This window comes from Microtus oregoni, unplaced genomic scaffold, assembly GCF_018167655.1.
Source record: "Microtus oregoni isolate MIOR12 unplaced genomic scaffold, Mior012 000044F_ref0000062, whole genome shotgun sequence".
Classification (NCBI taxonomy): Eukaryota; Metazoa; Chordata; class Mammalia; order Rodentia; family Cricetidae; genus Microtus; species Microtus oregoni.
In genome coordinates this window covers 19,537,386-19,550,350 of record NW_024543218.1, presented here as the reverse complement: position 1 = coordinate 19,550,350, position 12,965 = coordinate 19,537,386, and the positions used below count along the sequence as shown (strand labels likewise).

The window sequence follows — 12,965 nt, the reverse complement described above, 5'->3', positions numbered from 1 at the left end:
CATATTCAAACTGCCTCTCACTTTATTAAAATTAATTTCTAGAAAATATTTGTAAAACAACATTGTCGTATTTACTCTGCCACTCAAGTTTGCTTTCCTTCCTTTACCCTCCTGATAAAATATATTTGAAATTAGACTTACAATAGTAAGGGAACCCATCTATAAAAGATTAACTTGTCATTAAGTTAATTCCTTTAGAGAGAGCTTATGTGTGGGATATTAAGTCAATGTTAATTCTTTCCATAGCAAAATTGATTATTAACTAATGAATTAAAATAATATTGACTATGCCGAAAATTTTAATTGTAGTAAACCCAAAGAAGTACATCATCGTAAATAAAAGGAACTCCATTCAGTAAAAATTAAGACATACGTATTGAATACACATCCAGGTAGGACACGTAGACGTAGAGACCATGGAGGGCAATGCTACCCCGTCACGGTTGCTGGTTGAATGAGTTAACACATAAGAGCATTCAAAATGCTGCCTCACAAATTCTGCCTCCGCCTGTTACTGCTTTGCAAGTGCCTCAGACAGAGCCTGTGACCACAAGTGACGTTTAACTGTGTGGGGGGAGAAGGCAGCAGGCTTTGACAGAGCAATGAGAAAGGGCAGAGAGAGCTAAGGACGCCTGCCATGCAAGGGGAAGGGGAAGGCTTCATAAAGAATACGGCATTGGACCAGTTCTTGAAGGCCAGGCAGGACTTCCTTTCCAAGAAAGAATCTCAGACTAACCATTCTGAATAAAGGCCATTAGAAAAAAAATCAAAGTGTGTGATCCATCCCAGCTGGCTAGTTTTCCCAAGGTATTAGCAGAAACATGTCGAACCTTGCTCTTTCTCTTGTTGTCATGCTGAAGGAGTCTTGCTAGGACAACATTATTAGTGAGATAATTCCATCAAGAGTGTGAAGGAAAGACTGAAATAATCAGAAATCAGGAATCAAGATGCTAGTTAGGTCAGTGGAGTCTAATTTTACCCCCCAAAAGAAAGAAAGTAGAAAAGAATGCTTTACAGCTTAGTTGAACTTGTAGTAGTGTTCAGAGTTTATGATGGACAATATTTCTAAGTAATAAATAATAATTTTAACAGAATTTTGGTAAATGCTTCCCTTTCCATGTGGTATATTTTGTCTGGCAATTCTGTTAAGTGTCTCGTGTGCTAATCAATGCAACGGAAGAATGAGTCGGTGCTAAGTGATATTGGGAAGAGGGGACCAAGGCAGGACACCTGCAGAGACAGAAACAATATGGCTTTTTCTCCTGGGTGACTGGGGGAATGGCACCTGGTTTTCAAAGAGGCAGATATGCATAAGAATTTAGTGTTGGACATGGTAAGGCTGGGATTTCTAGAATACCAGTAAGAAATTCTTTTCACAGTTTTGAGTACATTTGAAAACCATTCCTGTACTGCTCCTCAATGAATGGGTGCTGATTAAAGAAAACAGGCTTTTGGGAGTGGAACTGAGTTCTCCAGTCATAAAACTCTTAGGGAAGAATGTTTTGCCAGTGGAGGGAGAAGGAAGAAGGAATGGAGACTATAAAGGAGCATGAGGAGAAGGAGAAAGGAGGCAGGTGGAAGAGGGAAGAGGCTCCCATGGGATAACACAGTGATCTCCTGTGTACAAAATGCCCTGGAGGGTGAAGCCAATCATTTTCTTCACACAAATAGGAATCTATAAAGTTATTTAAAGCACTATTTGAGCTTTCTAAACTTGACCATCCAGCCAGCTTTTATTAAAATCTTGTTATACTTCAATTGCTCTACGAGATGCCTCCTGAGCCTTTCTTTCTACCACGCATCAAAGCTTTGTAAGCTAAGCAAGATTCCATTTCTTCCTGTAGGAGCTGCTGCCACTGAGCTTCACGGGCCTGACAGATTGCCCTCACAGGGATCTTTCCAGTAAACTCTGTCATCATCTTAATGTCTTAGTGAACCAACTTCTTCGGTTGCTTCTACCAATGTCGCTCAAACACATCAAATAGCTTTTAGAATGAACTTAGGAGACTTAGGATTTGCACAGTATAATTTTAATAGATCACTTATAAAGCCAAACATGTATTTGTTAAGGTGTTAGTTCAGAATTCTGAAAACAGTTGCACTTGGAAAGATGAAAGAATGATTTCTCATAAATAATGCAGCTTGCTCACCAGGATGGGCTTTGCATGTGGCCTTAACAGGATGACTGGAGTCAACTGTTGATATTTGTAGACTCAGACAACCAATTTCCTTAAGGGGCCCCAAAAGTGGGACCTTGGAGACTCAGAAAAGGCTCATGGGCCAGTCACAAGTCTCATTAACAGGTTATGAAAATGTGATGGCTGAGCTTGAAGGAGTAGCCACGGTTTATAGCATCAGATCAGAGAGTTTCATGTCGTTACCTCATGGTGACTGCCCTAGAACTATGGTCAGTGGTATTTCCTCCTTCACACTTCTTGCCAAGTGATTCCCAAGACATGCGTTGGCCAAGAACCCTTCTATCCCTATGTACTGTCAAAGTCTGTCTCTATAGTACTCTTTTTGTCTAATATTCCTCCAGCTATGAAGTTTCTTAAGCTAATTAGGTTCCCTTTATCTTTCTTTGATTCTCTTGTCAGATGGTTTTTTCCAAAGGGTAGACCCCATTCTCCAAATTGAATGAAAGCAGTCATTTGTGAACAACTGGCACCTTGTTGGCTTACTCAGATTTAGGTGGGGTCTCAAATACTGTTTGTTGATTTTGATAAATTTCCAAAAGGGTGATCTTATTCTAGAGTTTGAGAATGAGCTTACTGGCACCATGGAGTATCAGCAATAGCAGTTAGCTATAAATAGAGTTAGCATCCATGATGGTTGATTTTGAAACAGAGGGAATTCTTTGAAGTATAACAATAAGAGAAACGGTTTGCATGATGAGCGTCAGAAACGCTTCTGCTAGCCTTTACTCTTGTGTGGCTGGTGCTGTTGTGAATGGCAGTGTGTTGTCCTTAAAACCAGATGAAGCAGACAGTTGATAGAAGCCAGAAAGATCTAGGATTATTGATACTGTGTAATAGAGAAGAAAAAAACAGAACACATCCTCAGGCTATTCTGTCATCAGGAGCCTCCCGCCTCCCTTTCTGTTCTAAGGGTCTATCGCTTTGTGTGACTATAAAGTAGAGTGATAGACAGCAGACTGTACTATACACCTCCCACTAATCAAATGAAGCACCAAGTATAACGTAAAAAGTAAAAAAAACAAACATACATACTTAGAATACGAGCATATCTGCGAAAATACCATCAATGTTACTTAAAACATCTTTAGAAGTCCATTCCAGAAATATGTGATGCAGGCAATCACCAAATATATTTTCATATAAATGGGATTAAAGAAAAATTTCTTGATCATCTCAAAAATAATGGAAAGGGCCTTGACAAAATCTAACATAACTTCATGATAAAAGTCTTAGAAAGCAGGACTTACCACAGCATAATAAAGGCTATGTATGATAGACCCCATCCAACATCATCCTAAATGGAGAAAACCATGAAGTGATATCATTAAAATCGGGAAAGGACAGGACTGTCCAGCATCCCTACTGTGTGTCAGTCTAGTCCTCAAAGCACAGCTGGAGCTAAAGGCCAAGAGACGGAATTAAAGAGATTTAAAGAGATATGAATAGGAAAAGAAGAGGTCAAATATTTCTATTTACAGATGGCATAATATAATACATAAATACCCCAAAATGTCTACCGGAAGCCTATAAACAATCAACAATTCCAGCAAAGTGGTAGGATACAAGAGCATCTTACAAAAGCAGCCACCTTTCTGTACACCCCACAAACACACTGAGAAAGAGATCGTGGACACACTTACCCTTACAGTAGCCTCAAAGACAATACAATTCTTAGAATAAACTTTTCCAAGGATGTGAAAGACGTCTGAAACTTCAAATCAGTGAAGAAGAGGTTGAGGAAGACATTATAAAATGGAAACATTCTCATGTTCATGGATTAGTAGAATCAATATTACAAAACTATCATCCAGCCAAAAGCCATTTACAGATTCAATGCAATCCCAATCTAAATGTCTCAAGCATTCTTCATTGGAAAAGAAAAGTATCCTAAAATTTTTTGGGGACAACAACAAAAAAACAAAAACAAAAAACAAAAAAAAAAAAGTCCTCTTAGCCAATACAATTCTGAGCAAAAAAAAAAAAAAAAAAGGATTACCATTTAAAATTTCAATATATTATGGAGCTGTAATGATAAAACGCTATGGTAATGACACACAAGACTTGTAGACAGGTAGAATGAAACAGAAGACCCAAACATACATAACTACAGCCATTTCCAAGGCCATGATACGCACGTGCTCACAGGGACTTGGGAGATGAGCAAACCCAGGCATGATGGCTGGTGATGGCTCACGTTTGTAATCCCCAGCCTTGTGGAGGTAGAAAGACAGATAGATCCTTGAGCCTTGCAAGTCAGCCAGCTTAGTCTACGTGGTGAGGTCCAAGCCAGTAAAAGACCCTGTCTCAGCAAAAGGTGGCACGTAAGGTTATCCTCTGGCCTGTACACAAAAGTACGATATCACGTGCACACGCATGAACCCACATGGACCCCCACACCAAAAAGGCCCATATGTACATGTGTGTCTTGTGAGCACACACACAAAGATATCTTTTTCACTGGGTTGGTTTGAATCAGTGCTCAGCACGCACTGTTATTTGAGTGAGTCTGCCAAACAGAGTAATATTGGCCTTTCCCTGTCTAGTCTTTGACCTGGAACATGGCACTTCTGAGCTATCACCATCAATTAATCCCTTGGAGCCTCTTATCTTTGTGTAAAAGTATCCTTCCGTGACACGTAATGCTGTAATTGTGTCTTGCTCTGATTTTCAACGCGATGTTTGATGTTTTGGAGGCAAGTTGTTTCTCACACCATGAATTTTTTTTTTCTTGATACAGGAGGCGTCTGTGACCCCGGAGACTCCCACGAAAACGATGTGATCTTATACGCAAAGACTGAGGGAAGGAAAGAGCACTTTGTGCTGGATACACTTTCTTATTCCTCCTATAAGGTACAGATGATCACCCTTGTGCCAGATGACCTCAGAACCCCCAAGCCGAGACCACACCCACAAAGAGCGTGCCAGGCACAGAGGGTTCATCTCTGTGTAGGACGCCCCAGGAAATTGCTAGATTTTTTTTTAAGTGACTTGGGAATTTAAACACTCATTTTTATTCCTGACACAAATGAAAACTCAGATTTAGTCAGGAAGAACACATTACAGAAACAATAACACAAAACCCAAACCTCTAACTGACAGTTACTCCTGTCTCTGAGAAAGCTGTAAAAGTGAACTCTAATTATGCACCTTCACAACCTTGCTTTTCGACAGAATGAGTTGAGTCCCACACTGGAAATCTTCTAGACAGAAGGCGTCGCAGGCATTCAGATTACTGTTACCCTTACATTTTTTCTTTGCTAATTAGAGCTACGGGATTGCGCTTTTCCCTTTGCTCTCTGGGTATAGGACAGGAGCTGTTTCTGATTATTTGCAAACAATCTTGAAAGTCACGTGAGATGCTTGTCCAGGGTGTGCGGGTGTTTCCTATCATCAGTGTGTGCCGACACGGCCCACACTCAGTAGTTTCTCTCCACACTGCTCGCTCTGGGCATACTCTACAGAGCTAGGGCTAGGGAGAAGCCTCACTCAGCAAGATGCTTGCTCCGTAAAGAGGTCCTGCCTAAGTTTGGAGCCCAGAACCTAAGTGAGAAGTTGGGGATGAGTGCACACCTGCAGTGTAGATGCTGGAGAGGTGGAAATGGGATCTCTGGGTTTGACCAGCCAGCCCAGCTGACCAGCTCCAGGTTCAGTAAGAAACGCTGGTTCCAAGACGGAAGAAGTGGAGAACGATTGTTGAGGAAGACACCTGACTTGAACCCGGGCCTCATGTACAAATTTGCACACTCACCCACATAAACACATCCACAGAAAATAAAGAATTTAAAAAATAGGCAAGTTAGGAAGCAATCAGAGAAAAATATCCAACATGTTCAACATTCAATTATAACCCAATTGATTGCCCTCGGAATATCATCAAAGACTTTTCTAGCAATTAGTTGATAGGATTTTACCTGCTCTGGCCTTGTGAATCCTTCACCCCGAATCATAGACATAAATGATTGCATGTTGATCTGTAGTCTGTGACTGTTTCTGTTTTGAGTCTTCTTTACAGAATTTGTGGTAGAGAGGAACAGTAATGTTATACAGAACTGCTCTTGAAGGCACAAATGAGACAGTCAAATAATCATTCAGCTGCCTCTGTCCTGCGCTAAGGGGGATGAAGTGGTTACACACACTTGATCAGTCCCACACAGGGAGCCCCTGTTTGCACAATCATTCTAAGTCCTTGAAGGCAGAATCTTCCACATGAAATTACAAATCCAGCACAAAGGTCCTTGCCTGGTGCTCAGTAAATGGCAGGTGTGGATTCAGTGATTGCTGGATAGACTCTAAGAGGATCGCATCGGCTAGACGAGAAGGATTGTAAATAATTCGAGTTTCCTTTTCCTGGAAGGTTCCATCTTTGCTTTCTGTAGTCATCAACCCTGAACTTCAGACGCCTGCTACCAAATTTTGTCTCAGGCAAAAGAACCACCAAGGGCACAATCGGAATGTCTGGGCTGTGGACTTCTTCCACGTGCTACCGGTTCTGCCGTCTACAATGTCACACATGATACAGTTTTCTATTAATCTGGGATGTGGGACGCACCAGCCTGGGAACAGGTAAGAAGCACACTTAGGAGTGGCCTCATCTGGTGAGAAATGAGCATGCATGCACTTGGCCGTTGAATTAGAATTTGTCAGTAGATACCTGTGTGGGTTCTTAATTAAATGTCTATTAACAAAAATACAGATTCTTCCCCCTCCCCCTCTGTAACAAAATACAGATTCAAAGAACTGCAAAAGTTCTTTGAATAATAATAATAATAATAATAATAATAATAATAATAATAATAGGAGAAATGTTCCTGGGTGGAGTTTTCTCTACTGGGTGAGTATAGTTTCCTTCTGAGTGCTTGATACAAAGTATCAAAGGTGTTTGTTCACACATGCCATGGCAACATCCCTTGTAATAACCTGATGAGAGAGAGAAGTAACTAAAGACGAGATTGACCCCTGTAGGCTAGTGACCCCCTAATAATAAGTATAGAGGTCAATTAGCATCTCAAGAGCTGTGACTTTACATAAGTGCTGCTTGGCTCCCCTGTAAGCACGTTCCTGGTCTCACATTCACGGGTTAAGTGGCAGTGTGAGACGTGGTAATTGTCTTGCTATCTATCAAATTCAAAACACAAACCCAGGTTACTGTGTGTTGCCCTTCAAACATAGCTTTGGTGGCAGCGATCCAACCGCTTGCCCTTTGAAGACGGGTCACACTCCAGTGAGAGATGGCACAGACATTTAGGAAATGTCCCATACTCGTTGACTTAGCCAGAAATGCAAGGAATCGTTTGATATCTCCTTACCCCCTCTTTGTTGTGGTTGCTCTGCTATTATTAGTGTCAGCCTGGAGTTTTCTACTAACCATGGACGTTCCTGGTCCCTGGTCCACACTGAGTGCTTGCCTGAGGTCTGTGCAGGCCCCCACCTCCCACACAGCACCACCTACTCCTCTGAAAACTACAGTGGGTAAGTGAGCATGCTCCAAGGCTCAATTAAAAGATTGAGTCCATGGTGTAAAATTTAAAAAAGAATAGTAATTTGGAGACAAGACATTTTAATTAATAGCTAAGTAAACTGACATCTCCTTAAGAGTGGTATCATGAAAATACATGCACAAATATCTTTGCTAAATCCTATCCTGACCACGCTTTATGGGTTCAGTCATCCTTTATTTATGATACTTGTGTTTTGGATTATATGCCCTATAGTTATTGCTATTTAAAAGGGATTGTATTGCCAAAATACAGGCATAAATTAAGAGTAGAAAAAAGATAACTTTTTTAAAATTAGACCTGGTTGGTCAGATCTTACTCCGACATCTACCATATGCAATGGTGGTCAGTCTAACTCTCCGAATAAACTAAGGTCCACTGCACACCCTTTTGTGGGCTAGCGTAAGACTCGAGATGCCTCTGTAAGACTTTCGCCAGCTTATGGAATGAGCACTAGATACCCAGTAAAATATTTACAAGGCCAGCAAAATGAAGACGTAGACTCCACAGTTGAAGATAATACTTTATTAATTTTAGTGCTGTAGCGGGCACACAGAAACAGGAGCCTCACAAGCATGTAAAGTTAATTCAGAAAATGGGGACATTGTTGTGAGGCTGATGCTGTGCTAACTTTCTCGCAGGTGGAACCGGATCACTATCCCCCTCCCTAACGCAGCGCTCACCCGCGAGACCAGGCTCCGCTGGAGACAGACAGGAGCGATCCTGGGGAACATGTGGGCCATTGATAACGGTGAGTGTTTACCACCATCACAGGCCATTGGTGTCAGCGCATCCTGGGCTTTTGTCAGTCGGCACACGGCACAGCTCATTGCTAAGCCATGGTCTTGCGATTCCTGAAGCATCCTCTCTCCTTCCTTTTCTCCTTTGCATTCCCTTAGAAGCCAGAGATGTACAATCAGGGGGGAAAAAAAAGGCTGTGCAGTCAGCAATATTAGATGCTGAGATGTTTCAACATACATAATTTTAAAATGCTTAAATCCATAAAATTCAAATTCACAGTTGATGACAAAGGATAAGCCTAACATTTCCTTGAATCTTATGCAGAATTAACATAAGCACCATACTGCATGTATTAAAATAAGACCCATTCTTCTTAGTGGCTCTCATAACATCTGGGCTCTTATCTTCTAACTGCAGACACTATGCGGAGACGGAAACATCGTATCTAAAATACTCATGAAACTCACCCCGTTCCCAGACAATGGCATGAAAGAAATATTTGGAGATCCATAAAAACCGTTGACTAGATTGTTGATCATTTCTGTATAGTTTAAAAGCCCGTGTCTCTATACTACAATGTATACTTTGTGTGCAATAAGAGACAACAAAAGTTGTCTAAACCTAGTGTATAAACTAAAGTATCTAAGGTTCGATTTGCTAAAATAAATTTTCTTCATTGACAAAATTTTGCATAACATTTTAATTACCACAGCTGCTAATGGGCTCCAGGATATGTGCCCCCTGGGCAGTAGGATATGAATAGATTTTTTTTCCTGGTGCAATTCTATTTAAGAATCTATAATGAATCTTTATTAGTTTTAGTAATCACAAAAGAAGCTTAAAAATATTCACTAGTAATAAAGTGAAGAACAAGTATGAGAAAATTGAGAATATAATGAAACATATATGTGCCTCTGCGTAGGTTGTCCAGTTTCCCTAAGACAGCAATCACAGCATGGTTTAGGGGCAGGGAGTGTTTACTGCACACTGCTAACCTCCCAGCATCATATCTGAGTCTCATGGGAAAAGCTAAAGTCACAGAAAGATTGCATGGTTCATGGCAGTTACACACTAGGGAAAGAATCCCTTCAGTTCTGTCTGTCCTGGGTGAAGCTTTCCTAGAACAGACTCCAGCCCCTGGCATGTTCACAAGGTAGAAAGGGGCCTGCCTGTCTCCCAGAAAGGACACCTCTGCCATCCCTTCCATTACCAAACCCTAGAACTGCATCAAGAAAATCTGGAGAAAATGTGGAAAATTGCCAAGGGAGATACATGGAGACAAACATTAGCTCCACACTCGGGAGGCAGAGGCAGGCGGATCTCTGCGAGTTCGAGGCCAGCCTGGGCTACAAGAGCTAGTTCCAGGATGGGCACCAAAGCTACAAAAAAACCCTGTCTCGAAAAAAAAAAAAAAACATTAGCTCCAATGTCATGATTTTGTTAAACACTTCCGAAGTCATTCTAAAACTATTAACAAAATGGAAAATCCTAAGACAGGCTATTTCTGTCTTATTTTTACTTCTCCAACTATAGTACATTGATGAAATAATAAAGCCAGGAGCGGAGGGCAAATTCTTGAGTGTGGTTTTATTGACTTGGAAAGCCTTATATTATTGATGATTTTGCCTCTATGAAGGCCTTTCAAACCACGATGTGGTGTTGCGGCCCCATGCAGCCTCTAGAGTAACCCTGCAGAGCTTACCCTCACAGGATCCCGCTGGTGTCCAACCAAGTGTGCCTGTTCTGTTTCTCAGCGCGTGGTGGGCAGAGGAGTCTGCTGGACAGCGGGGCAGGAGGGTAGTGGTGGCTGTGGTAATTGCAGCCACACAACACGATGCTTCGTGAGCATGGCATAGTTACCCGTTCTCTAGGAAGGGTCGTCACCCCACTTCTCAGGATGGACACAGCGAGCCTTCTTCAGGATAAACCGTTTACCCAAAGCTTTCCAGGCAAAGCCAGATTGTAAATCCACAGTTAACTGAGGCCTAAAGCCAATAATTTTAACCAAGCAGTGTGCTGTCCAGGCAGTTTCCTTCACCGAAAGATTTTGCACTGCAACTCCTTAGGTTTTTCTGCCCCTACGAGTCAGGTACATAGATTATGTGTTCTTGGGAGTTCAGGTCACAGCAAAGTTTATTTTAAAATAAATCATTGGGGTATTTTGATGTGATTTCAGGACAGAGAAGAAAGTGGCAATTTTTTTTTCATGCCCGAAACTGAGTATTGTGGACTCTTAGCAACCACCGCAATCCTGTTCCTAATTGATTTTCTCTCTGTTTTACTATTGATTATTGATTATATTCATTATAAAATTCTTATATCTTTACTTATTGCCTCAGATAATAAAACCTTTTAGGTCTTTTCATCATGCTTAAGATTAGAATTTAAGTCTATACCATCATATTGTCAGTTAATCCAGCGTTTGCTGGGGAAAAACTATACATAATGGAGAAGGCTTAATGCTCAACATTAGATTCTTTTTTTAAAAAAAAAATATTTATTTATTTATTTATTATGTATATAGCATTCTGTCTGGATGTTTGCTTGCAGGCCAGAAGAGGGCACCAGATCTCATTACTGATGGTTATGAGCCATCATGTGGTTGCTGGGAATTGAACTCAGGACCTCTGGAAGAGCAACCAGTGCTCTCAACCTCTGAGCCATCTCTCCAGCCCCCAACATTAGATTCTTAATGCTGTTTCATATTTCCAGGGAGGAAGAATTAATATTTAAAATATACGCAGGGCTCGTCTGTAGTATTGTAGTTTTCCTCTCAGGTAAAGATAGAAATCATAGTTGTGACCTCGTCCCTTTGCGATGCACCAACTAGGTCCTTTATTTCTCTCCAAAGAATGCATGCGTTGCAGGACATTTGAAGCAGGAACATTAGCAATCTGCTGTAATGGTTGGGGCAGACGACATCGCAGTAAGGAATATAAATTACACAACCCTGTGCGTGCAGGCAGTAAAGTCTTGATAGAATTATTTATGGAAATTAAAACAGATCCAACATATTTGTGACCGAGTGCTCACGCCGGCTCCAGGTTCCCTGCATGTCACCTCATGTACACACAGCAGGCCGTGTTTCATGGGCATTGCTTTCTGAAATCATGCTGGTGATATTCTTGGTTTTTCCAATTATGTTGTTACCTTTTACGTGACTTCTTTCTCCCTATAGTTTATATAGGTCCGTCGTGTCTCAAATTCTGTTCTGGCAGAGGACAGTGCACTCGACATGGTTGCAAGTAAGCATTTGAAAATAATATATTTGGTTATCTGTGTATGTCCGTGTGTGTTTGTGTAAAAATATATATATTATACACACACACACACACACACACACACACATTCCATATTGAGGCCATGAGTCATTTAAATGTATGTAATATTCTCTCTTAGAATTTGAGGTATTTTTTTAAAAACTGAAATCAGGATACTTGATGTGGAATTATTGTGTGTGGTGTGTGTATATGTGCGAGTATGATGTGTGTGGATGGTTCCTGTGTTGAACAAGGGTGTATATGCAAAAGCCGGAGGAGTACATAGAGCGTCCTCATCCTATTACTGTCTCCTTCCTTTGAGACTGGGCGTCTCACTGAACCCAGGACTAAGCTAGCAGCCAGTGAGCCCCAGGGTCTCGTCTGTCCCCGCCGTCTACATCACCAGGGTTGTAGCCATGCATGCGGCCACACCTGAACCCTATCTGTGCTCCCACAGTTGAACTCAGGTCCTCAGGCGTGCACAGCCATCACGCTTACCCTCTGGTCCATCTCCCCAATCCTCAGAATGGGATAGAAGTGTAAGTTAAGTACAACTTGGAAGTAAATTAATAAGTTTATATTGGGCTAAATTGTAAAAGCTATCGTATCCCTCATGTGAATTTGTAACAAATCCAAATCCCTCATAGCTGGATGGTTCGCTTTCTGTGCATTTTATAGAATAATGGTGCTGGCTGTCAGGTCTGAAATAATATCCTAATAGGGTAATATCCATTTGCCGCCAGTCAATTGTGTTATATTAATACCAAGAACAGATAGTTGCATTTATTATGTCATTCCTGGATTAATATTTAATTCCAGATCTCTTGTGAATTCCTGACACTACAGGCCATCTTTGTCATAAAGATAAGTTTCAACACCTCAAACAAAAAAGTAGTTAATTGGGTAACTAATTAATAAATAGACAATTTACAAAAGAGCTTTCAACCTACTTGTCTAGAAATTATGAGACAATTGTAAACACTGGGAGTAGTGTGTGAGGTTAATTTTTAAAACTGTATTTTATTGAATTTAATTAACAAAGAGATCACTCTGTACAATTAAATATTTTATGAAGTGTGTAAGGAATGGGAAAGTTTCTGATTATGCTATTGGAGGGGTCACGTGAGCACCCTGAGATGTGTGTGAGTTTTCAACTGTGTGTTGTGCGGACATGTATGTGGAAGTCAGAGGATGTATTGGGGTGTCATTCCTTAGGAACCATTCACCTTGGTTTTTGAAACCAGGTATCTCTCTCCTTTCCGCACTTTCTG

General features: G+C 41.0%; 1 protein-coding gene across 1 annotated transcript in view; it reads left to right on the top strand.

The window, feature by feature from the left end:
- The window catches only part of LOC121434713 (reelin-like), a 447,768-nt gene that overhangs the window by 288,925 nt on the left and 145,878 nt on the right, over positions 1–12,965 (top strand). The window contains exons 13-17 of the mRNA XM_041633615.1: positions 4,936–5,048; positions 6,553–6,761; positions 7,539–7,667; positions 8,335–8,444; positions 11,613–11,679. Of these exons, the coding sequence (XP_041489549.1) occupies positions 4,936–5,048; positions 6,553–6,761; positions 7,539–7,667; positions 8,335–8,444; positions 11,613–11,679 (628 nt within the window). The remainder of the gene's footprint in view (positions 1–4,935; positions 5,049–6,552; positions 6,762–7,538; positions 7,668–8,334; positions 8,445–11,612; positions 11,680–12,965) is intronic.